Here is a 25,943-nt window from a genome sequence, read left to right on the forward strand (position 1 = left end):
TTTGTCTGTAGGAGTTCACTGCAATACACACACACACACACACACACACACACACACACACCCAGCAGACAATCAGCTAGAGTTGGTTAAAAAAAGTTTTCCATTTTTAAACAACAACAAGAAGAAGATGGTGATGTTGTACAGTCGTCTTGGAAGTCGAACGGAATTCGTTCCAGAAGTCCGTTCGACTTCCAAAATGTTCGGAAACCAAAGCACGGCTTCCGATTGGTTACAGGAAGCTCCTGCAGCCAATCGGAAGCCTCGTCAGACTTTTGGCTTCCAAAAATAGTTCACAAACCAGAACACTCACTTCCGGGTTCGCAGCGTTTGAGAGCCAAAACGTTCGAGAACTAAGCTGTTCGAAAACCAAGGTACGACTGTATTGCATTATGCTTGTGTAACTACTGTTCACCACTAGGAGGCAAGTTCACTCTGATCCAGACAGTGGCCCTCCCATCCATAGTTGCACTAACCCACTGAAGAAAGCATTGATAATCTAAACATCTTGTTTATTTGTTTGCAAACCACCCTTCATCCATAGATCTCATTGTAAAAATACAATAAAAAAACACAAAACGCTATACATATGTAAACTATACATATTTACAGCAATACCTTGTAATATTTATACTGTAGTATTATATTGCACTCCTTCAACAAAGCATGCTGTTAAAAATGTGTTGCTTCATACCTCTGTCTGAAAGACCTCATCCTTAGAGTCACTTTGAACACAGGCAGAGGTATCCTTTGAAGATGATCCATTTTTCTTGTTGTACAATAGAGGAAAATCTACAAAGGGAAAAGTGGACTCATAAAAGCAGTTCATTGGAATCGATCCATGCAGTCATGCTACTGAAACTACCCTTCCACATTACAGGTACCCAGTGCTCTCCCCCCCCCTAAAAAAATGTTTAGGGGTACTCTCATTTTCCTACTCATATTGAAATACTGCCCCTCAATGAGGCCAAACTTGGATTCACAAAAAGTTTAGGGCTATGCCTACCCCTGTGTCCCCCCAGAAAAGAAGCACTGTAGGCACCCAACTGGCAACCAATGCCGTCCGTATAGACCATGTGGGACCTTGAAGGTTGCAATCCAACTCCCTGCCACAGTACAGTAATACCTCGGGTTACGAACACGATCCGTTCCGGGTCGCAGTTCGTAACCCGAAAAGTTCGTAACCCGAACGCGACCCGAACCGCCATTTTGCGCATGCGCAAAGCGCTATTTTCGTGCTTTGCACATGCGCATGCGCAAACGCGCGCGGTGAAAATACTTCCAGGTTTGCGCAGTTCGTAACCTGAGTTGTTCGTAACCCGAGGTGTTCATAACCCGAGGTACGACTGTATAGCATTGTGTTTTGTTTTGTTTTTAAAAAATCATTTTAATCAATTAGGTGGCAGAGTAAAGCAACAACAACAACAACAACGACAATGACATAGCAAAACGATGATGATGATATTCTCCTGTATCCACCATTCTGATCTGCTCCCCAGCCAGGCTGCAAGCCGTGATGGCTATGCTCTGCCTCCACAGCTGGAGGCAGTAATGCACCTGAATACCAGTTGCTGGAAACCATGGGGATGGAGAGGCTCTTGTGCTCATCTTCCGCTTACTGGTTTCCTACAGGCATCTGGTTGGCCCCTGTGAGAACAGGATGCTGGACTAGGTGGGCCATTGGCCTGACCAAGCAGGCTCTTCTCATGTTCTTATGTTTGGAGGGCTATGCCCAACAGTAAACATGTTTTTAAATGCCCAGTTAATTTAAAAAAATTTCCACTGGCCCGAAAAAATAGGAAAGGTGACCCAGGGAACAGTGCCATAGATATGGGGGAACTAGGCGGGGGTTTTTTGCCCCTGGTGAAGCCTCCAGAGGGGCACCATTGAGGCTCCCAGACATGTGTGCCAAACTGGGTCTTTGACCCAGGGGAAAGAAAGCCTCGTTTCGCGCCAGCAGGGAAAGGGGCTTCCCATAGCTGCATTGCCACTACTTGTTGCAACAATCCTCAACTCTGCAGGAGGTGGTTTCTAGAGAAAGGCATCAGCTTGATGACCTCAGCATGCATGCAGGTTGGTGGGTATGGGAGGAGGCGGCTACACATTGCTCCAGTCATATATTGGCATCCCTGTTTTATTTAGAGGTGTGCAATAAATCCCCTTTTCAGTTTTCATCAGTTGCCAAAGTGTAAAGGAGCCATAAAAACTGAACATGAAATAGTTAAAATCAACAATTCAGCCTGTGCCACTGAGTGAAAAAAAGAAATCTAATTATTCTGGTGCAATTAATATTATAGAAAACTACCCACACTCGGAGAAGCTTGTAGGATGCTGTTTCTATGTAACTGCTTTAGGGCTTTAAAAACAACAACACCAAATTGGATGTTCAATACTATCGAGTTCTACCATGGCTTTGCAAATTGGCTGCCACATTCAGATTCCCTGACTGCAGCCTTCTGGTCCTGTCAAATTCTCCTCTCACCCCTGCAACAGAAAGTCTCACTGGCTGACAATATCGCCAGGTAAAGCATCGCCAGCTTGCCATTGAGTGATTTCCTAGCCGCACCTTAAGAATTGTGTGGCAGAGTTTCCCCTATTCCATCATTTCCCCACCAAATGGCAACTTTTCCACAATGGAATTCAAGGCTGCCCCCCCCCCCATTGACTGAATGGCTGAGCTCTGCTCCTGGTGGTGCCAATTAAGCTCAGCAAGAGACAAGAGCAGCAGCTGTCAAAGATCTTTTATTTCAGACGTAATGGAGGAAATGTTTTTGTTCTCTGCAATGTAGGAGACAATGTTTATTCCAATATGGATTGTTGGATCACATAACTTAATATTGAATGTGTATTCTCTCTCTCTCTCTCTCTCTCTCTCTCTCTCTCTCTCTCTCTCTCTCTCTCTCTCTCTCTCTCTCTCTCTCTCTCAACAAAATAGTAAATGCAGGAAATATTTGCACAGTTCTGGATAAATCAACACATTTATTAATATAAGTGTTATCACAGTTCATTGTCCTGGAAGGCAAGTAAAATGACTCCAGCGGATGCCTGCATATTTAAAACAAGCAAGGTATGTCCTGGATAAGAATAAATAATTATAATAATTTTATTATTTATACCCCGCCCATCTGGCTGGGTTTCCCCAGCCACTCTGGAAGGCTTACAGTGCATAGAAAAACATAGCAAAATGTCAAACATTTAAAACTTCCCGATACAGAACAGCTTTCAGATGTTTTCTAAAAGTTGTGTAATTCTTTATCTCTGGATTTTATTGACTGATATGCTATAGTTTATTATTTTATTTCATAAAATGTGTAAGTCGCTTGATTTTTTTTAAAAAAAACAAACAAAGCTCCAAGCAGTTTGCAAAAAAGATAAAACAATAAAATGATCAATAAGAAAAATGACCAAGAATGATTTGATACTTTAAAAAAGTTGAAATAAGAATAGAGTAATAACAGATTGAAGCCGCATCAACTTACTAAACATTCTGGGTAGGCTTGCCTAAATAACAATGTTTAGGAGAGCAAGGCGGCAGACAGTTTTCTCCACTGAACTGTAGTTGTTCAGCAGGTCAGGGCTAGGAAGAGCTTCTTGAGGATAAGGCACACCAACACCTCCTTCAGAGTCAAGAAGCATTAGCTACCCCTTCTATCTGCTTGACCAATTCCCTTCAGCTAACTTTCATAGGCAATGATATCCAGAGAGCAGGACTCTCCTAGTGTTTCGTTCACCTCAGCTTAAGCAACTGAAACTAAACCAATACCATTGCAAAATATAGTGCTCTCGACTCTTTCATGCATACTCTAACCCCAGTGACACCCACGCCAGAGCAAATATGAGCAACCTTTGCCCCCAAAGTGCCTAGCAAAGTTGTCCCAGCTCCAGCAGGTTTGCCGTCTATGGCCATTTCTGGACTGGGATAGCTATCCCAGTGATGGCTAGCAGTTTCATAGTAATGTGCTTCTTCCCCACCCTTCTTAGTTTCACCTTCAGATCCTAGGATTCAAGGAATGGAAGTAAGAGCAGCTCTGTTGATTCAGACCAAAGGCCACCGTAGTCCAACGTCCTGCTTCCAACAGTGATCAACTAGATGCTTCTTGGAAAGCCAACTAGCTGGGCCTGAAAGGAGCCTTGTAGCCACAGGTTCCCTTGCCAGCATCACCATACCTTATATTTATTTTTGCTTTGCAAGCTACAAGGTTGCATGAAGGCAACATCCTCTACCTTTGCTTGCTCCATAGCAGCTGCTATTCAGAATAACACCTCTGAACCTTGAGGATTAGTTAGCTAAGTAAGGGTGGTCCTTCATAACTATGTCTAAGCTGTGAAGCCAGATGTGGGCAGGCTTCGGTTTTCCAGAACCCCAAAATCCACCAGTCAGAGCCAGGTGCACAATAGCAGCTTGGGAAGCAACCTTAGAATCAAGAAACAGGATGTATTTGATAACACAATAGTTTGTTCATAGTAGTGAATGGAGTTAGCAGTCATTCCATATAAAAATCCACCCCTGGATTCCCCCCCCCCCATGCTTTCTTCATTAGAGCAGCCTTATTTAGAAAGGAAAATCCTTTTGTTGTTGCTGTGACAATTAGGAGAACTATTGGCCATTGTCTTATCAATCTGCCAGTAAATCCTGATTCTACACATCTGATCTAAGCCAGTGGCTACCACCACATCTTGTTGCAACTCATTCTCAGTAGTGGCACCCACCCTGTGGAACGCCCTCCCAGCAGATGTCAAGGCAATGAGCCATTATTTTACTTTTAGAAGACAAACTGTTTAGGGAAGTTTTTAATGTTTGATGCTGTACTGTTTTTAATATTCGGTTGGAAGCCGCCCAGAGTGGCTGGGGAAACCCAGCCAGATGGGCGGGGTATAAATAAATTATTATTATTATATTATAATTATATATTATATTATTGTGTACTGTGTGAAAACAGGATTTTGTTTGTCCTGAATCTCCCACCAATTTCACAGGTTCTAGCATAATGTGGGGGAGGAGAAATCCCTCCCATGCTCTCTGCATCCCATCATCCTTCTTCTCCAACCATCCTTTCTTCTAAGCATAAGGTAAAGGTAAAGGTACCCCTGACCATTAGGTCCAGTCACGGATGACTCTGGGGTTGCGACGCTCACCTTGCTCTATAGGTTGAGGGAGCTGGTGTTTGTCTGCAGACAGCTTCTGGGTCATGTGGCCAGCATGGCTAAGCCACTTCTGGCGACCCAGAGCAGCGCACGGAAATGCCGTCTACCTTCCCACCGGAGCGGTACCTATTTATCTACTTCAACTTTGACATGCTTTTGAACTGCTAGGTTGGCAGGAGCAGGGACCAAACAACGGGAGCTCACCCCACCGTGGAGATTCGAACCGCCAACCTTCTGATCGGCAAGCCCTAGGCTCTGTGGCTTAGACCACACCGCCACCCGCTTCCCTCTTTCTTCTAAGCATAAAACATCCCAAACATTTAAAGCCCCATCTCCTTAACTATTTGTCACCCTTTTCTTTTCTTCCTTTCATGGGGTGATCAGCTCATGACTGAGAGTAAAGCAACAATGCTTGCAATACATAACCTGAACCAGTGTGGGACAGTAGACCAAAAAGCTATCTATTCTTCCCTTGCTGGTTCCTTCTTGAGTATCTACGATACCTGCAAATGTTCGTCTCTCATATCTGACATTCCTCCTCCTCCTCCTTCTTCAGTGTTAGACCTTCCTTTTGTTAACTTCATGACTCGACGAAAGCCACACATAAGCTTGTTTTGCTATGTTAGCAGCACTGAAGTGACCTCCTTTGATCACAAGCCTGAGCAGTATGTGGAGGTCTTGGGCTGTGCAGACATCAATATCAGCCTCACTGATGTGGTCCAAAGGAAAGCAGAGCAACATGTTTGACACCAGCTTGGCTGCCGGAGTTGCTGGGAGGCATACAAGATGCCATCCAACCGTCTTAGGGACTCCACTCTCAATTTGTGTAGAGTTTACTCCTTAGTCTTTGCTCCTCCCAAAGATGTTCCACAAGGCAAGATTGTTCCTGAAGCCCTTCTCATGAATGAGTATAAAGGCAACGCAGTGGAGGTTTAGGATTAGGGTTTTTCCTTCTCTTAGATGAGCTGCCCAGGTTAATGAGCCCCATCTGCTCCTGTATAAGCTCGTATGTACTCTGAATGGCTTGGCTTGTCAGGTGTAGCCAACCTTAAATTTCTTTATTCTTTCAACCAGCAGTCTTAACCGACTATTTCTGCAATCTGCTGCAATAGATATGCCAAACTTCAACCCTTGCACCACCTTGCTATTCTAGCAGCAACATGTGATTTTCTTCAGCTACACCCCTCCTCTCCCTTCATTAGATCATGGCACCCAAATTAGTGCCAAAAGCAGGAAACCCAGACAAAAGCACTGAAGCACACCTGCATCAGATTAGCTTTTGCAATTGGCTGCTTGTGGAGGTGGGGAAGCCCTGGAATTGTTTAGCGGAGAGAAAGATGAATTTTGCATGAACAGGTGCAAATGAATTCAGATGACACAAACAGCCAAACCTTAGGAACTCTGCTTCACCGCAAGCCAACAGAAAAACTGTTCCTGTTCATTTGTTTGATTGACTGATCCAGTTTAAAGGCTTATTTGAATATTATGTGACTGCACTTCTAACCAGATTATGGAAGAGATTACAACTCCCCTTATTTTTACATCGACATCATGAAATATGCCCACTTAAGGGGGGGGGGAGTGAACTGAACATGCACACACACACACACACACACACTGGCCTGGGTGGCAAGTCCGTGTTGAATATTCTGGTTTCTAGACATAGTGAATTTTACAAAGGTATTAGAAACACGGCTTTTCAGACAACGGGGGGGTGGATGTGGTGAATCAAAATACTGTGGTTGGGGCAGGAACTGGCTTCTGTCAGTAGATGGGTTTTGCTATGTTCTTAAAATTCACTCGTCATCTCCTTCTGGTGGGCTGTTAGCTCCCTCTGGAGATTCATCACCAGACCCACATGGGAGGTTTACACACATAGACAGGCAAAGCTTTAAACAAATGTGTAAATGAGCAAGCTGCAAAAGGAGCTGACATTAGGCTTGCTCCCCACCTACCCTTAAAATATTGTTAAAGTTTTGCCTCTTGTTGGTTTTTAACCAGTAGGCGAAGGCACAGCTATACAAAAACAGGTCTTACAAACTTTGGTAGAAGAGGAAGAAACTACAGAAAAGGAGAAGAAAATAGAAACTAATTGTGGAAGCTGCAGTCAGGATTATTTCTCTTAATGCTATTATTATTATTATTATTGTTATTATTATTACAGTATTATTATTATTAACAACAGCATTATTATAGGAAGTGGGCTCTGGCAAGTTCTCACAATTACTGTGCCTAATAATAATAATAATAATAACAATAATAATTGCCTTCAGATATATTCTAAAAGTCAGATAGTTGTTTATTTCCTTGACATCTGATGGGAGGGGGTTCCACAGGGGAGGCGCCACTACCGAGAAGGCCTGCTTCCCTATAACCTCACATCTTGCAGTGAGGGAACCGCCAGAAGGCCCTCGCCGCTGGACCTCAGTGTCTGACGTTGAACAATGGGGGTGGAGGAAACGCTCCTTCAGGTATACTGGACCGAGGCCGTTTGGGTCTTTAAAGGTCAGCATTCAGCACCAACACTTTGAATTGTGCTCGCAAATGTATTGAGAGCCAATGTAGGTCTTTCAGGTCCTGGAGGCCGCTCCCAGTCACCAGTCTAGCTGCCGCATTTTGGATTAGTTGTAGTTTCCGGGTCACCTTCAAAGGTAGCTCCATGTAGAATGCGTTGCAGAAGCCAAATAACAGCTTCAGAGATTGTATGTAGCTTTGCCAACCAAATGGGCATGCCACTGTGACAGCAACTTGCTCAGAGACCCAAGTGTGTCCCCTGATGCTGAGAGGCCCACATGTACATAGTAGAAGACAGACCACAGGCAAGAGATTCCTGAGCAGTATCACAGGAACACAGGAAGCTGCATTGCACCAAATCAGATCATTGGCTCATCTAGGGCAGCAGCTCTCTGGCGTTTCAGACTGAAGACATTCCCACCCTGACTTGCAGACATCAGGGATTGAAACTGGGACCTTCTGTCGTAAGAGTACAAGAAGAGTCTTGCAGGATCAGGCCAGTGGGCCCATCTAGCACAGGATGCAGTTGTCACAGACATCAACCAGGTGCCTCTGGGAAGCCCACAAGCAGGACCCAAGCGCAACAAAACTCTCCCCTCCAGCACCTGGCATTCAGAAAGAAGCTAGTGGAAGCAGAACGCAGGCATCAGGGTTAGGGGCCATGGATAGCCTTCTGCAAGCAAGGCAGATTCTCCTCCACCGATACTGTTGGACTCCAATTTCTAACACATATGTTTTGCAGATGCAGGATGGGCCAGAAGGGAAAACTAATCATGTGACTCTCATGCATTTGAAACCCCAGCAGGGGAAACCCTCACGAGGGAAGGGATTTGGAGCAGGGAACCAGTGGAAAGGAAAACAGTTAACACCCATTCTAAATCTTACTTGACTGAATTTTCTTCTTCCAGTTTTGGTACTTTTTCGATGCAGAAGGTTCTCGAAGACTGTGGGCTCGTTGAAGAGCTAAAGAGATGGAAAAGCACACTTTAAAATGGTCCATTTGAAAAAGATTTAAAACAATATATTGAATGAATAGAGGTTTTACTAAGGGGTCAAGCAACTGTATTTCCTTTTGTGCCTCCATTCCCTGCCCTGGAAGTGAAATTTCATGGTCCCAAGAATAGCATATCCCCCCCGCCCCGAGCTACTGTAACACATTGCCAATTCCAAATCAAACACCAAACAATCTCTAGATCTGCACTATCTAGATCAGACATTTTCCATTAGTAACTTACATACAAACACACACACACAACAGCAGGGTTAAAGCACTTTTCAGTTGCAATCCTGTATACACACTGGGAGTAAGTCTTCCAGCACGTAACAGGATTTATTTCTGAGTAAATATATACAGTGGAACCTTGGTTTCCGAATGGCTTAGCTGCCGAACAAATCGGCTCCTGAATGCCGCAAACCTGGAAGTAAGCGTTCCAGTTTGCAATCATTTTTCAGAAGCCGAACATCCAACGCAGCTTCTGCTTGAGTGCCTTGGTTTTCAAACAGTTTCAGGAGTCGAACGGACTCCCAGAACAGATTAAGTTTGAGAGCCAAGGTACCACTGTATAGAGCTGCATCCAGAGCTTTTTTTCAGCCGGAACTCAGTTGGGCATCATTGTCATTCTAAGAGAGTGAGAGTGAGTTCTGGCACATCTTTCCCCTGCAAAACAGCACTGGTTGCATCTTTAGTGTCATCTGAAAAGGCCTTCATTTTAAGCAGTAGAGCAGAGGCAGGGAACCTTCTTGCCTCTGGATATTGTTTGTACTACTAGCTCCCTTCATCCCCTGACCATTGGGTGATGCTGGTGGAAGCTGGAATCCAACACCATCCAGAGAGGCACGGCTTCTGCTCCTCACCCCTGCCAGCAGAGAATACAGTTAAGATTTCTGTTTTTCAAGCATAGGTTTACAGTCGGCAACTGGAAAGACCAAGCAGGCATGCAGATCAACATGAAAGTGCCTATTAACCACTAGAGGGCAACGTTCACCAACCAGTGTTTCCTCAGAAAGTGCCACTTCTCAAATCCTTGGAATTGCTGTTCAACTTTTAAATGATTAACTTTCGCAGAATCCTGCGTCACAAGAGCTTGTTTTGTGCGCTGCAGATTCTATGGCTCTTATTGTTCCTCTTCCATGTGGTCTTTCATATTAAAAACAACAACAACAACAACTGAGGGAGAAAATGTAACATTCGTCTTTCTCTGCAGAAGATATTTATCACCATGACCATTCCCACGGGAATATGCAGAGCACAATAAACAGAACTCTTCCAATATGCTTCAGGAAAAAGCTAGTTGCACTGTGCAGGCAAACAAACAATGCAAGTAAGAGAGCATATGCTACAGCGCTGCGGGGGTGGAACAGAGATATAAAAGGCAACTAAGGAGGAAAAAAGGAAGACAATACATAGTGTACCATGTGACCCTGTCAATGACAATGAAGGGTTTGGAGGTAAGATAACAGCAAGCTAAGGGGAACATTTGTAACATAGATTGATCTTGAGAAAGAAAGTTGAGCTTTATTTGGCCAAAACAAAGCAAGGGGAAGAGAAAGGCTTTTGCTGTTATTACACATGGTCCTCTTCAGCTGGACACCTCTTCAGCTCCCTGTTGCATTTCAAAAGATAATCGTTATTCAAACAGCAACTTAATTCATACAAGGCTCTTTGCCTGGGGTGCTTGGATTAAAATATTGCCTTTTTTATCAAGTTATTGTTCTGCAAATTTATGTTTGCAATGTGCTGTCAGAGCAAAAAACCAAATTAACCTCTACTTGATATTTCTCTGAACAATTTCACATCAAAGGCAACTGGAGAAGCCTGTGGTTGCAGAGCCGTTACAGGTCATGATGAAAAACCTTGGTCTTTTGAAACGAAACAAGGATAAAAATGAAATAATGGGAAAATGGGAAAATAAAAGAATGAAACCTATTCTGGATTCTATCAGTATTATTGTGTTTAATGACACTTACTGTACCTTGCAAGCATGCAAATTCAGGCCTATGCATTTTTGCGGTGTTGTGTTCACTTATTTGGATGTATTCTGCGATGTTTTTCTTTTTAATTCCACGATCCCCTCCCCATTCTCTGGAGCAGGTGTGGGGAACCATTGGCTCTCCAGACGTTGCTGAACTACACCTCCCATCCACCAGCAAGCACAGCCAATGGCCAGTGATGATGTGAGTTGCAGTTCATCAACATCTGAAGGGCCACAGGTTCCCAACCTCTGCTCTTGAGTAGTGGTGGGCATCCTATGATCACCAAGATGTTACTGGACTACAATTCCCATTATACTTGACTTTTGGCCATATTGGCTGGAACTGATGGGAGCTGTAGTTCAGAAGTACCTGGAGGGCCAAGGGTTCCCCACCAGTGCTTTAGAGTCACAGTCCCTCTGGCCGCCATTGGCTGTGTCACAGTGGAATCTGGTTAGAGTGGTCAGTTACCAAAGATGGCAGAGCTCATGTGCTGTTAATAGTTCTGGAGCTAGAGGCATTTCAGAAGATCTAACCTGCTTCAGGACAGATCCTGAAGCTGAGGCTACAATAATTTGGCCACCTCATGAGAAGAGAAGACTCTCTGGGAAAGACCCTGATGTTGGGAAAGATGGAGGGCACAAGGAGAAGGGGACGACAGAGGACGAGATGGCTGGACAGTGTTCTCGAAGCTACGAACATGAGTCTGACCAAACTGTGGGAGGCAGTGGAAGACAGGAGTGCCTGGCGTGCTCTGGTCCATGGGGCCACGAAGAGTCGGGCATGACTAAACGACTAAACAACAACAACCTGCTCTATCTTCAGCAGATCTAACTATTAAAGGTGCAGGAGCTCCACCCTCTTCTCCTGGCTTCTGTAGGTGTGGGCAAGCTAAGGCCGAGCTCCTGAAAGCTAAAAAGCTTTGGGAAACTTGGAATCCCAACATTCACAAGTTGCACAGTTAAATCCAATCATGCTCTAGACAACAACAGCTTTTGAATGCCCCCTTGATGGTGTGAATAGATTGAGTAGTTACAGAACTTGCCCTTTGCAGCCTTGGACTTTTCATGGCCTTCTTCCTTCTTCCCCAAGCTTGTGTTCCGCAACAGAGGCTTTCGTAGGGATGGGTCACCGGTCCTTGGCTCAGGCAGTGGGAACAGAGATAGATCATCACTTTCAGAGAGAGATGCGTCCCCATCAAAACCAGGCTCTAGATCTGAGCTAAGAAGCAAAAAAGAGAAAGACCTGTCACGATAATAACACATGGCCAGCAAGTGGAACAAAACTGCCCATCAAATGTTTCACAGCTGCCCTTCTGTCTTCATAAGCATGGGTCAATGGAAAGTGCTGAGCAGTTGCAACTCAAATATTATTCACAGTAGCTTAACACTGATTGCAAAGGCACTAGCTTCTTCAATTACACTTAGCACTTTCCAGGAATTTGAGGCAGTCTGAATTTAATGCAGAAATCTGTTTCATGCCATAGATATTTTTACTAAGCTTGATGGGAACCCATGAGTTTCTTCGTCGGAACTGGTGGGCTTTTCTTATGCCACAGGATACATTCTCTTAGATTCATGGATCTGTCAGCCTCTGTTTCTCTCAGCTTCTCTTTTCCCCAATATTTTTTTTTGGGGGGGGTGTTGTTGTTGAAAGAACTCAAGAAAATTAATCAGTGTTTTAGTGTGAACGTCTCCTAATTTACACGCTTTTGTGTGCAATTTTGCCTAATACACACATTTCTGCAAGTCAGTTTCCCTTAATATAATGTATTTTGTATGTTATTTTCTATGCTATTTTAGTAAGTGTTATGTACTGAGCTGAATCCTAGAACAATAGGATTCAGAATCAGCGGGAGCTACCCAATCCAACTCCAGGTGGAAGTGAATCCGCAACCTGATTGGCCTGCTGGAGCAGCCAATCAGGCGGCTGGCAGAAGTGAATCTGCTACCTGATTGGCCTGTAGGAGCAGCCAATCAGGCTGCAGGCAAAAGTCAATCCACAATATAATTGGCCCACAGGTGTAGCCCTGAAGTAGCCAATCACGCAAGGCCCATTGTGTAAATAATGTATATAAGCAGATGGTTTTGGGAAAAGAGCCATTCGTCTTCTCTTCTCCTCCTTGATGACTATGAGCTGAATAAAGAGCATGAAATTCACTCTTGACTCCGAGTATATTTCAGTAAGTATATGCAACTTTACTCAAATACATGCATTTTTGTACACATTACTTCGCTGGGGGAAATGTGAATTTTGAAGGATGGCTGTGTTTTAATTCACTGTTGTTTCAGAAAGTGCAAATCAGGTGTCATGGTGGGAGACACCAGCTGGAGAACCCTTAAGGGAAGATGGTTCAGAGCCTGGGAATTGGTGGTGGGATGATGATGCGTGGTCAGAGGAAGAAGAGGGAGCAGACTGGGAGGAGGAGGTGTTGGAAATGGAAGAGGTAACAGGGCTTAGTGAGCAGGAAGAGGCTGTGGCAGACAGCAGTCCAAACTCAGAGGCAGAAGCAGAGGCTGGAGAGCAGGGGTGAGGGGCAGCAAGACAGATATGAGACAGGCTGCTAAAGATGCTAGGGGGTGTCCCCATCCTGCTTTGACCAGCTCTCATCCCCCTGGCCTCCCAGAAACTGAAGAGGCATGAAGAGGGCAGAGCAAAGACAGGCAAGATGATGGAGCCTCGGATTGCTTGGGAAGGAACCGAAGGAGGTGACTTAGGGAGCTATGGGAAGGTGGAGAGGGACCATCAGTCTCACAACTGCCTCTTTGGAGCAAGGCTTACTGGGAAGAGTTGCTGTGCTCATTAGGCCTGAGCTGTTTCTTAGAGTAAAGCATTAACTTCACTGACACCTTGTGGGTTACTGCTGACCTGTTCCCAACACCCGCCCTGACATCAGGTAGGTTCACTTTTAAATGAAAACTGAATTGAATCTCTCTCCTATCCTTCCCAGTTGCTGTCCACTTCAACAAGCTGGACAGTTTTCATGTCATGTCACCATCAGAGCACTCTGAGGTTCCCCTCCTCTCTACAAAATGTTCCCTTGTTGTATCAATTTGCAGTGCCTCAGGAAGCTTTTGCCAAGTTTTTAAGTCAATGTTTCTATGCTTCAGGTTTGACAGTTCAGTCATGTCTTGACACTTTCAGAGCACTCCAAGATCCCCCTGCCTACAGAATGGTCCATTTGCAAAGCAATGCAATGCCATGCCTCATCAGTTCCAATAATTGCTCCTCTCATTTGCTCCTATATTTTCATCACCCTCCCCCCAAGAAATCAATTATGAATAAACAAACATGCATTTATTTCATTTTGAAAATTAATTCAGAATGCAAGAATTTGGAATAGAAGCAAAGACATACCCTTAATCGCTGTACCACTAGCATTCTCTATTTGCTTATGTATAAGGTGTGTAGAACTTTTTCAGGTTTGATGTTTTAGTGTGCTTTTAATTCTGTTGGGAGCTGCCCAGAGTGGTTGGAGAAACCCAGCCAGATGGGCAGGGTATAAATAATAAATTATTATCATTATATATGAAAACTGTGTACACAAGTTTTGCTTGTTCTCAGGGGCTATTTATTAAGTGTCCCTCTCCTAAAAAAATATTTATTTCCCCCATTTTTTCCCCCTAGTCATATTTTCTGCATTTTAACTAATGCCCAATCCCTCTTTTCTTAAAACTTTGCTATCTTTGGGTTTTGGGTGGTTCTTCCAACCAGGAGAGCTGCAATAAATGGACCTAGTGTGCTCCCCTCCAGATGTTGTTGGACTCTGTGTCCCATCAGTCCCAGCCAGCAATGGCCAATGGTGATGGATGATGTGAGTTTTAGTCCATGTCAGCTACCTTTGAGCTAAAGTAATTAAAGTGCAAAACAGGGCAGAACTTCTTCATATTTAGGCAATGAAAATCTTGGCCTAGAAAGTGCTACTTCCCTGAAAACTCTAATAGTCCTCAAATACTGTAATTTTTATAAGAGGCAGAACCAGTCTTGATTCAATTAAATCCCTCCCCCTCCCCCAAAGCACTGACTCAGAACTTTGTGTAGGATGTAAATATTTCCTGCAAGTTAATCATATGCCCACAAGAGGTTCAAGGCAGCTGTAAAAAATAATGTTCCTGGTGCATCATCCTTCCTTCCCCCATACCACCTCCTGTGTTTATTTTAACAAACAGACTTTACAATGCCTGGGTTTTCCCTAATCCATGTTTTCTCCTTCCTGCTGGGAAATAGGCTGGTTTCAGTTTCCAAATCCAAGCATCCCAAAATACCTGCTTCCATCACTGGTCACCATAACCCGGACAGCCAGAAGGTTGTTTTCCGTCATCTCTTCCTCCGGGATAACTCTTACCAAGGCCCATTCAGAGGAGCACCTGACTCTGATGTCAAGCTCAGGGACGTTCTTGAACTTCTTTGGAGTTGCAGGTCCATCTATTGGATAGTTAAAGCAATCTACAGGAAAGATAAAAGAAATGAAAATATGCCACATTGTATTTAGCGACATTGAGTCATTTCTTCAGATATGGTATTGCTACAGTAAGACTGTGCAATGTTTCAAAGGCTGCCATTTGGGAAGAAATCAACTCTGGGAAGCAAGGCAGTTTTGCAGAATACCAACCGTCCTCAGTTCAAAGAGAGTCCTAGGGACAGTCAGTGCATGGAAAATCTCATTGAGTGATGGAAATGGCCCACAATAGATGTGAACGGTGCTATTTATGTGGCTGCCAATAGCCTAGAATATGTTGCTTGTGCAGAAAGCTGGTATATGGTCTACTGAAATAACTGATAGCCCAATATTATTTTATTGGGCTTCTTTACAGAAAAATGGAGAGGCAAAGGTTGTTAAATCAGATAAATTTAGCCCCACCAGAACTGTCTTTCTTTCTTTCTTTCTTTCTTTCTTTCTTTCTTTCTTTCTTTCTTTCTTTCTCTTAGTCACTTCTCTCTCTCTCTCTCTGTCTGTCTGTCTGTCTGTCTGTCTGTCTCTCTGTCTCTCTGTCTCTCTGTCTCTCTCTCTCTTGCAAAAGCAACTCAGACTGACTTACAACAACAAAGCCATGTAACAAAATGACTTTGGTTCAGATGGGTATTCAGAAGCATGCTGTCTTTGAGAGTGGAGGTGGAACATACCCATCAGGACAGGGGTGCGAACTTGAATAAAATACTGGGGGTGGGCAGGTAAGCCCTGCCCTGCACATGACACAGTGCATGAGCACCATTTGAATGGCAATGCCCATCAACTTTGGAGGGACCTGGCCCCCTCTAATATTTTATTGGGGGGATGAAGCCCCTCAGCCCCTAGGAGTTGGCTCCTATGCACCAGGGTTAGCAGCCACTGCTAGCCTTCACCTCTGTGAATTTGTCTAATCTGCTTTTAGAGCCATCTAAATGGGTGGCCTCACTGCCTTTTGTGAGAGCGAACTCTGTAGTTCAACAATGCACCTTTGTGAAGTACTTCCTAATTTTTGGCCCAAACCCTCTGACATTCAGCACCATCACATGTCCATGACTTTAGTATTCTGGAGAAAAACTTCTCTATGCCTGCTTTCTCCATGCCATGTATAATTTTATACACTCCTGTCATGTCTCCTCTTAACATGGGGGCCTCCAGACTGTCACTATTTTGGGGTGGGGATTCCGTTTGCCGTTGCCTACAGGCAAATTCAGGTTTCATAGTTTCAATTCATCTAGCACTCTCGTGTGACAAAACCCAATCCTTGCCCCTACACCAGACTTCTGGAGACAAGGCAAGCGATGGGGAATGAACTAGAAAATGAGGGGAAACAGTTGCTTGACACAACATCCTATAACCTCTCTGTGCACAGAACAAATGCTCAATAAATAGGTTGCCTGGAAACTTCCCATGTATAGACTCTGACTCCTAGGGGCTGAGGCAGTTTTGGCCCCCAAATGTTTTCTTTTTGAGGGGGCAAGTCCCCCTCAATGTTCAGAGGACATTGCCTGAAGTTGCATCGTCTGAAGAAGCCAATGCCTCTGTCCCCCGTGTTGATGGTTTCTCAAAGACCAACAGAGGAGGTCAGAACTCTTTGGTAATGTTAAGATGCTCAAAAGGTGACTTGGAGAACAAGTCGTCAGAAACAGTGCAAGTTCATATTAGAACATGCACTGTGAACTAATTACGGTACACATTTGCACACGGAAGACAGGCTAAAGCCAAATAGTAGAAAACAGAAGCGTAACAGGCAGGGAGGAGGGTTGTGCACAAGGGATTATGACGCAAGCTCAAATGTTTGCCTGTGGGACTGTTTTGAGCAGCTGTTCCATGCCTATAATTATCACAGCACTCGCCTTGCATTCTCAAACTGCCACCCTACATATCTTTTGGCCCGTACACAAAAGAGAGGCTCTTGAAAAGCTCTGCCACTGACAATGGAAACATATTGCAAAGCTGCCTATCTATAAGCAGAGCCATCATCTGGGACTGAACTGCAACTGTGACACTGACTTGCCCTTCAGATCGTTCATCCTTCCTCTCACTACCAGTTTCTATTGAAATAAAGGTCATGATCGCAACAGGCTGTGGTATGGCTACTCTGGTCCTTCTGTTCACTGACCTCATGCAGCCAGACTCCTTGTTACAAGTACAGAAAATCTCAGCAGGTCACAGACAAACCCCCTCCCCATCGCTGGTTATTTTGATGCCTTCCTGCTGGCCTCTCCCTCCAAAAGAGAGACATAAAAGGGCTCAGTTTATAAAAACAGGTGAAAAGAGAGGAAGAAAAGGGGGGAAATCAATTCTCAGTGGCAGATGTGATTTTCAAGAAAAGTATAACCTACTGTTCCAACACAATTAAGGAGCCTCACTCACCAGTGTTGAGCATGAACTTGATTCAGGCTGGAAAGAGTTTAGGAGGGTCTTTGAGAGACACTCATTGTCAGAAGGTGGAATAAAAACATAGCCAAGAAACTAAATTTACCTGCACACTTCAGCTCCATTGAGTTCAATGTGCTCAATGTGTCCTACACTTTGCCTAGATTGCATGGATGGAACACTAAACCTCTACAGAACCACAATAGTCATTCCTATATTTATATTCTGCCTTTCTTCCATCATAGAACCCAAGGTGGTCCCCTCGCATGTGATTCCCAGGAGGTCAACCATTCAGGAACAGACTAGTATTGTTTTGTGGATAGAGTGAATGAGTGTGTAAGTGATTTCATAAAATAGCAGACACAGACCTGCTTAGCTTCAGCAAGGTGGGTGGCCTCATGTGGTCTCACTTCACACCATGGACACATCACTATCTATGTCCTGGTAGTATAAACCTCGTTGAATTCAGTGAGTCTGCTGCTAGCAGAGCATTTTGAGTACAGAGATCCAGATTGGGAAACACATGGCCAAGTACTCCTTAAAGAACCCAAGTATCTCTTTAATTAATGAAACTCTATACCTTTTACCTATAGGGTAGAACTTCAAGGATAGGAAATTCAGTTATTCAAATTGCACGCATTCATTTTATGGCCATATCATAATACTCATATAAATCTGTGTTGTAGTAGAACACTGTACAGGTTCGGTTGAAAAGAATATTGTAGTGCTGCAAAAGATACAATATTCTTTTCAACCGAACCTGTACAGTGTTCTACTACAGCCAAAATAATCAGAGGCCTGGAGCACATTCCCGACCAGGAAAGTCCATGAGCTTTTGTGTTAGTAAATAAGGAAATTAAAGTTATATGAGATTAGAGAACAGTAGTCAGAGTGAGAACCAAGTATTTAAGAAGTAGGAATTTCAAACTGTGCTGCAATTCTACAAAATTAGGCAAACTTGCACACCCATGCACATGTGTGCACATACTGATTTTGCTGAATTTTTGTAGTTTTTGAGAGCACAAGAGACAAAGAATCAGAAGCCTGTCTGTCCATAAAATTACTAGCTACAGTACTGCTGTTTCTGACCACTAAAAGCTACACTAGAAATTTGAAATGAGATCTTTATTGCCTCCTGCCATAAAGCCTTCCAGGACCATGGTAAACATGGTGAATAAATGAGAGATGACATCTCTCTGCAGGGAGGGAATCCACAAAGCTGTAAATATCTTGGTCCCAGCAGGACAGACAGAAGCTGGGGTGCTAAGGAGATATTGTTAATTACTTTACAAAGACAGGGTGATTACCAAGAGAGCTGTGCAAATTGCACATAACATTCCTTGGGCGAAGGTTGCATTAAATCACAGACTGACTGTGAATTTTTGCATTACATTCATACGCAGAACAGATATGGAAGAGTGCAGAGTATACTAATTGTATGCAGAGATTGGCCAATGGAAAATGCATAGATGACTTTTTCTTCTTCTTTGGCAATCACTCGTAGCCGAGTAAGATTGTCTTCCATAAACATGGTTTTAACAATGAGTCTGTAAGTGACTGTGGAGGCCAATTCTGAACCCACACGTCCTTCCACAGTGGGGACATTGGTTTCCGGGCAGGAGTTGATCACGGTGTGAATTTGCCAAGCGTGCCTTCCTCTTAGCATGTTTCTCCCTTGCGTCATGAGTTTGAGTGTCTTCAAAGTCCACGGCATGTTTGATGTCTTAAACCAACATTCTAGGTAAAGGTAAAGGGGCCCCTGACCATCAGGTCCAGTTGTGTCCGACTCTGGGGTTGTGGCGCTCATCTCGCTCTATAGGCCGAGGGAGCCGGCGTTTGTCCACAGACAGCTTCCGGGTCATGTGGCCAGCATGACAAAGCTGCTTCTGGGGAACGAGAGCAGCGCACGGAAACACCGTTTACCTTCCCGCTGGAGCGGTTCCTATTTATCTACTTGCACTTTGATGTGCTTTCGAACTGCTAGGTGGGCAGGAACTGTGACCGAGCAATGGGAACTCACCCCGTTGCAGGGATTCGAACCGCTGACCTTCTGATCAGCAAGCCCTAGACTCTGTGGTTTAACCCACAGCGCCACCTGGGTCCCCAAACCAACATTCTAGTTACAGCAAAAATATGTTACTCTGGGATTGGTCTGAATGCACTCACTGGGCAGTGATTCCTCATTCTCACTTTCTATCAAGGCAGGTTGCCTGAAGCATACCTGGGACCTGTAAATAGTCTTGGTAAAGCATTCCTGCTCAGTACCATACTATGTTAAGAACATGAGTTGGCTTCTACAGTGACCAGAGGGTATGTCTTTCTGCTCCCAACTCCTCTCCTTTCCTCATATGTAAATGTGTTTATAGAGTCCAGCATTCAAACTGAAGTTCAGAGAACAAAGTAGAATTCCTTGAAGATTTGGGAGGCGGGGGGTACCCAGAGATTTCTCAATAGTAAAGCTGTGGACATCTATGCTCAATTTCTTTACTGGCAAATAAATACAAATACCACAAAGTGGTAATAAGCCTCCAGTAACTTTCATCCACCTGCAACACGCAGTGCAATCATTTGCAAGTTGAATTGGGGCAATGGGTTTTTGTAAGAGTTTGTCCATGCTTCCTCTTGTCCTGCCATTTCCCTCTGGAGAAAACCACTCTCTAGAGATCAGTTGGCAATTGCCAGCAAATGGCAAATCAAGTTTTCCCCGGATTGCCATTTGTTCCGAAGTATTGCTAAAGAGTGGGTTTTCTTTTGGAAAGCAGAATACTAGGCCCATGCCTAGAAAGTGTAGGTCAAGAGAGGAAAACCGCTCAGACCCATGCTTTTCATGAAGCAGAACCTCCAGAACACTGAGTGAAGAGGCTGCAATAGGACTGGGATAAAACACTGTCATTGCCCCCCCCCAAAAAGTCATTTGCTATCTCACTATGAAGGCAAGGATGGAGAAGGATATTTTGACACTATTTCAGGAGTGGGGAAGATGCCTCTTGTTGTTGACAACCTTGCTGCTCTTGGAAAAAATGTTGTTGTTGTTGTTGTTGTTACAGCACAACTCATATCCTGAACACAGCTAACAGAACATAAGAATATCTCTCGACACAGCTAACAGAACTTTTCTTTGCACCTAAAACCCTCCTGGAATGATGATACACCATAACAGAGCATTATTAGGAAGGGGCTTCAAGGGGGGGAGTGTCTACTCAACCAAGAGGTTTTGTTTGGTGATTCCCTTGCACCATTGTCACACCGTCAGGCCACAATATAGGAGATTTTGTTCAAAGAGAAGAAGGTATGTTTTGCTACCCAGGTATTAGAACCGAAGCAAAGTTCTGTTAGCTGTGTCAAGAGATCACGGCACAACCTCCTCCTTTTAGGAAAAACGGAGCCTCGATATTTCTATGCAGACCCGATCAAAGATGGACAATATAGCTGACAGTGGAAACACAGAAGCAGGAAAAGAATGGAGTGAACTAATAATTACATTTTTTTCATGTTTTCCTTCATGAGTAAGTTTCATTGGAGGCAGATAGGCCTATAGAAATACCAGCACAATTCTGAGGAGTCATTTCAAATTCAGTTGGGTATGTGGGGGTAAGGATTGCAACCTAAGTCCCAAGAACATCTGAAGAGGTCCCAGCCAATGCAATTCTGGGCTGCATCAATAGGAGTATAGCATCTAGATCTAGGGAAGTAATAGTACCACTGTATTCTGCTCTGGTCAGACCTCACCTGGAGTACTGTGTCCAGTTCTGGGCACCACAGTTCAAGAAGGATACTGACAAGCTGGAACGTGTCCAGAAGAGGGCAACCAAAATGGTCAAAGGCTTGGAAACAATGCCTTATGAGGAACGGTTTAGGGAGCTGGGTATGTTTAGCCTGGAGAAGAGAAGGTTAAGGGGTGATATGATAGCCATGTTCAAATATATGAAAGGATGTCATATGGAGGAGGGAGAAAGATTGTTTTCTGCTGCTCCAGAGAAGCGGACACGGAGCAATGGATTCAAACTTCAAAGAAAGAAGATTCCACCTAAACATTAGGAAGAACTTCCTGACAGTAAGAGCTGTTCGGCAGTGGAATTTGCTGCCAAGGAGTGTGGTGGAGTCTCCTTCTTTGGAGGTCTTTAAGCAGAGGCTTGACAGCCATATGTCAAGAATGCTTTGATGGTGTTTCCTGCTTGGCAGGGGGTTGGACTGGATGGCCCTTGTGGTCTCTTCCAACTCTATGATTCTATGATTTATGTCCCTTTCATGCTAAGAACACAACCTACTTTTTCAAATCTTTAGTCCAACCTTATTCCATTAAGAATTTCACCCTCAAGGCACTGCTCTGGGGGAGCCAGGAGATTCAAGCTAAACACTTGTGGAGTATCACCAAGCAAGGGAAACCTGCAGTTCTCATGGAACAGATGCCGGGTTCCTGTAAGTAAACATTGCAACTTAGCCAACTTAAACAAAAGGTTGGATCCTGCAAAGATCTGAAATCCTTATCTACACGCAACACGGCAACAACAATAAATCAAATTGGCTATTAAGTTGGATGACAGCCATTTGCCCGTAGGTCCAGCTGTTGAAAGGAAAAGGAATATTTAAAATAAAAAAATACATATATTGAGGTAAAAACAAAATCAAAATAAACTCAGGAATGTTCTTCTCTTCTACACAAGTAGTCTCAGAAATATATTAATTCAGTTCCTAGAAACTAGGGATGGGGGGAATCAATTCAGTTCTATTCACATTTTAATCTAAACCTACCTAATTGGTACTTCATGAACTAATATGCCAACTGAAAACACAGATATACTTCAAAATTCACACTTGTCTAAATTTTGCGATGGAGTTCTCCAAACAACTAAAGGGTGGGATTCAATACCACGCAAAGGAGATCATTTCTGCTTGCCCGATGAAACAATTTCTCCTCTCCTCTCTCCTCATGCTGTTCTGGCGGGGGTGGGGTGGGGTGTCTCCTAATCCTTTTAAACAGATTTGGGGAGGGCACAGGGGCATGTGGGGAGAGGAGAAGCAGGGAGCCCCATTGCATGAGTACAGCTTATTGTGCTGTCTTCCACTAGCACAACTTAGTTGAATCTGGCCCAGTTGAATCTACAAAAAATGCATTGCATAAGAGGAATTTGCTTGCAAAAATATGTACAGGTAGGAGAAAAGTGCACTAAAATACTGAACAATTTTCATGGGGTCTTGGAGAAGGGAAGAGAAATGCAAAACTGGTGTTGAAAGTGGCAAATTGAAATTGAGATTAGAAATTACAGAAATTGAGAGAAACCCAACACTGACATTTGCCCATCCCTACTGGAGACTTCAACACAACATCTCACAGCCAGTCCCTTCCTATTGGGTGGCTGTGCACCAAATCCCACAAAAAGGCCAGCCCAGAAGATTACACTACCCACAGTGCTCCAGAGAGACTTTTGCCACTATTTGTGGAATTTTCTGCTTTGCACTAAAATTACAAAACTTGCCAAGATCAATGCAATGGGGGAAGCCTTCCTAAGGGCCTAACTACACTACATGTTAACAATGTGATTAAATCACATGCACTGTGATTGGTAAATTAAATGTCAGGCACAATTTCTATCAATATCATAGCAGATGGGAGGGGGGAGGTTTAACACTTCCCTCCCCTGCCACAATTTGTGTGCAATTTGTCTATTCCCCTCCCATGCAGAAATTAGCACTAGGGGGAGAAACTCCCTTTCCTGTCAGTGAAAAGACTTTCTGCAACTTTTCAGGGAAATGGAGAGAGGGGCTCAAAGCAAATTTTATTATTGTTTTGGCTGGAATAAAATCTTCATTCAAATTGCCAGCTGCTTACAGATAAGAGGACTTAAAACTGCGGATTTATCTACCGGTATAAATTGACAATAAGAGGCCAAAAGAAAAGGAGGCATTTGCTCCACCGTATCCAAAATATTGAGCCACTTTTGTGTCCAATGGGACACCTGTTCACACACACGTAAGTAAAAATTAGGAATTGCCTTTCATTTTCTAGGTCTCTCAGCTAAAGATCTGTAGGATAGGCAGCAGGATGAATAGCAGTTCATATTCATCTCTTGCCAGAAATGCTGCTTACTGTACCCTGGAGGCTGCAGGCATGCTGCAAAGATGGAAGGCGTTAATCCTTGAGTGGAACTTTGCAAGCCAAACCGGTCGTTTATCGTGGTCAGGGTGTTTGCCAGTTTGCCAGATGGCATATTCCAAGAATATCTGCTCCTAGAGTGCCAGCCAACTGGAACTAGAAAAGCCAAACATACAAGCCCACTTACCACCTCCTTAGCTTGTGTTACTCCACAGTAATTTAGCACTGAGAAGAAAAAAACAACAACCCCTAAATAACTCTTTAATATTCCTTTCTTGTAATCTAATGTTTCAACTAGCACTCAAAGACAGGAAAGGCTGGGCATAAAATCAAGGCACCCTATTTTTCTATTGATATAGGGAGAAAAATATCCCCACGACAGCACCATTTCTCACCAGATCTCTGGATTCTTATTTACAGGTTTGGTTGTAGAAGTATAATTTCTTCTTCTTCTTCTAGGAGATGTTCAACAGATGGCCAATGTTTACCTTCCTAATTCATTTGTCACATTCTCTCCCCCCCCCCCAGGTTCTGATCTTTCTGGAAACCTTGTAATGGTAATTAAGTGATAAGTCAAAAAACAGCTGTACAGCATTGCCTAGGACTCTCACAGAAGCGAACCGAGTACATTACACAACAATGAGCAACACCAAGTCCAGGGGTTGTTAATGGATTTGTTAGGGGGGGGGGACCTCAGTTACCGGTAGCTATTTTTATTGATTTAGTGGGGGCAGCTGCCCCTCCTTTCTCCCCCTTGGCTACACCCACAGCACCCACAGAGACATTCTCTGGTGCCCACGGGGGAATGTCCTCACTCGGCTTGATGAAAAGAGGCTTGAAAGCAACAGTTTTTGGTACCCAACACAGTTGTAGTATGTGCTTGGGTGCTGTGTGTGTGTGTGTGTGTGTGTGTGTGTGTGTTGCTCATGTAATTTTATCCAATTTCCAAATGAGCCCTTGGGCCCAAACAGCTTGGCGGTCTCTGAACTAGCATATTGCCATAAAAGTTAATTTCATAGCATGCCACAATGAGGGAAAAGTAGCTTTTTAGTTGTATATTTAACGTCAGACAAGGGTCGGGAATCAAGACTCCACAGAGACCTGCCGAATTTTACTTCCTATTTGGCTGATTCTGTTTACAAAAAAGAAGAGTTGGGGGGGATTGGAAACTCGAGAAGTGTTATGCTGGCCCCAAGTGTACACATCTAACGAGGCTGCCATTATCCTCCCCATTTCAAAGCACTGTCTTTCCATAGATTTTTTTCAAAGCAGTTTCTTGACATCAAGTACTGTAGTTGGCCACTGCCCAACCTTGAGAGAAGCCCACAGTTGGGTGGAGGACCAAACCACCCTTCTTTTAGGGCTAAACTGCATGTGATGGCAGCAGATCTGTGTGCAGAATCAGGCCAGCTGCCCAGATCCCTATCAAGTGACAGGACAAGGAGAAAGGTCAAGCCTAGCAGAGGTGGGCACCATTGAAGTCGCGTCCCCTCCTCCCTTCAAATATTTGAAGCAGCTCCGCTAGAAGAATGGTTGGGAAAGAATGACTGTGGGTTGGCTGAGTTCCCCCTTACCCCATTTTAGGAATGCTTCCATCCTTGGCTAGCCCCTGCTGGCCCACTGCCCAGGGGTACCTCGATTTGGATGTAAAACTTCGCCCAGCTTATTTACAATGGGAGAGAAGCATTTACTTACCTTATTGCAATTTGAAGGAACACTTGTGGTTTGTAACTTTAGATATGTTTATGCAGGTGAGAATGCAGAGAACCAGGGGCGAAAATATACTCTACAAACCTTCACCGCTGTGCAATTAGTTCACTCAAAGTCTAAGCCATAAAAATTGGCAGACCTGACCTGCGAACTATTGACTCTCCCCCTCACATTTCTTTCTTTTTTGGGGGTGCTGTCCCTAACTCTTAGGTGCAGCTTTAGGGAGCACAAGAGACTGGAGTGGGGAAAGATGGCATGAGGAATTCCCTTAGATGAGGGTCCTTTCCTCTTGAATACATAGTTGGCACCAGCCATTCTACTAACTCTAAAACAGAAGAAGCGTTCACCGCAGAAAATTTAAACATTTCCTAAACAGCAGCCATTTGTCAAAGTGTTATTAGAAGCCGGAGTGAAGGAGGATAAATAATCACACACTTAATGTGCTGCTTTCATTCAGACACAACCATTACACAGAATCATCAGAACAATCTGTGCTAGTCTGGGATGTTAATAGCTGCTGTCACAGCCTAACAAGCATAGAACTGCAGGCATCCAAGGCTGTTACAGACAGTGCATGATAAGAAGCCAATGAAGAGCCATCAATCATTACTGGACCGAGAGATGTCAGTTTAGCCACATCACTCAACACTATAGGAACACCAAAACTCATTGACAATGTAACATGCA

At 44.0% G+C, this 25,943-nt stretch overlaps 1 protein-coding gene across 1 annotated transcript in view; it reads right to left on the reverse strand.

Annotated features, from left to right (window-relative positions):
- MICAL2 (microtubule associated monooxygenase, calponin and LIM domain containing 2) overlaps positions 1-25,943 on the reverse strand; it is a 142,503-nt gene that overhangs the window by 19,209 nt on the left and 97,351 nt on the right. Inside the window, exons 23-26 of the mRNA XM_035118905.2 lie at positions 14,892-15,072; positions 11,672-11,847; positions 8,542-8,619; positions 692-789 (exon numbers count right to left, since the gene is read on the reverse strand). Of these exons, the coding sequence (XP_034974796.2) occupies positions 692-789; positions 8,542-8,619; positions 11,672-11,847; positions 14,892-15,072 (533 nt within the window). The remainder of the gene's footprint in view (positions 1-691; positions 790-8,541; positions 8,620-11,671; positions 11,848-14,891; positions 15,073-25,943) is intronic.

This window comes from Zootoca vivipara, chromosome 1, assembly GCF_963506605.1.
Source record: "Zootoca vivipara chromosome 1, rZooViv1.1, whole genome shotgun sequence".
Lineage (NCBI taxonomy): Eukaryota > Metazoa > Chordata > Lepidosauria > Squamata > Lacertidae > Zootoca > Zootoca vivipara.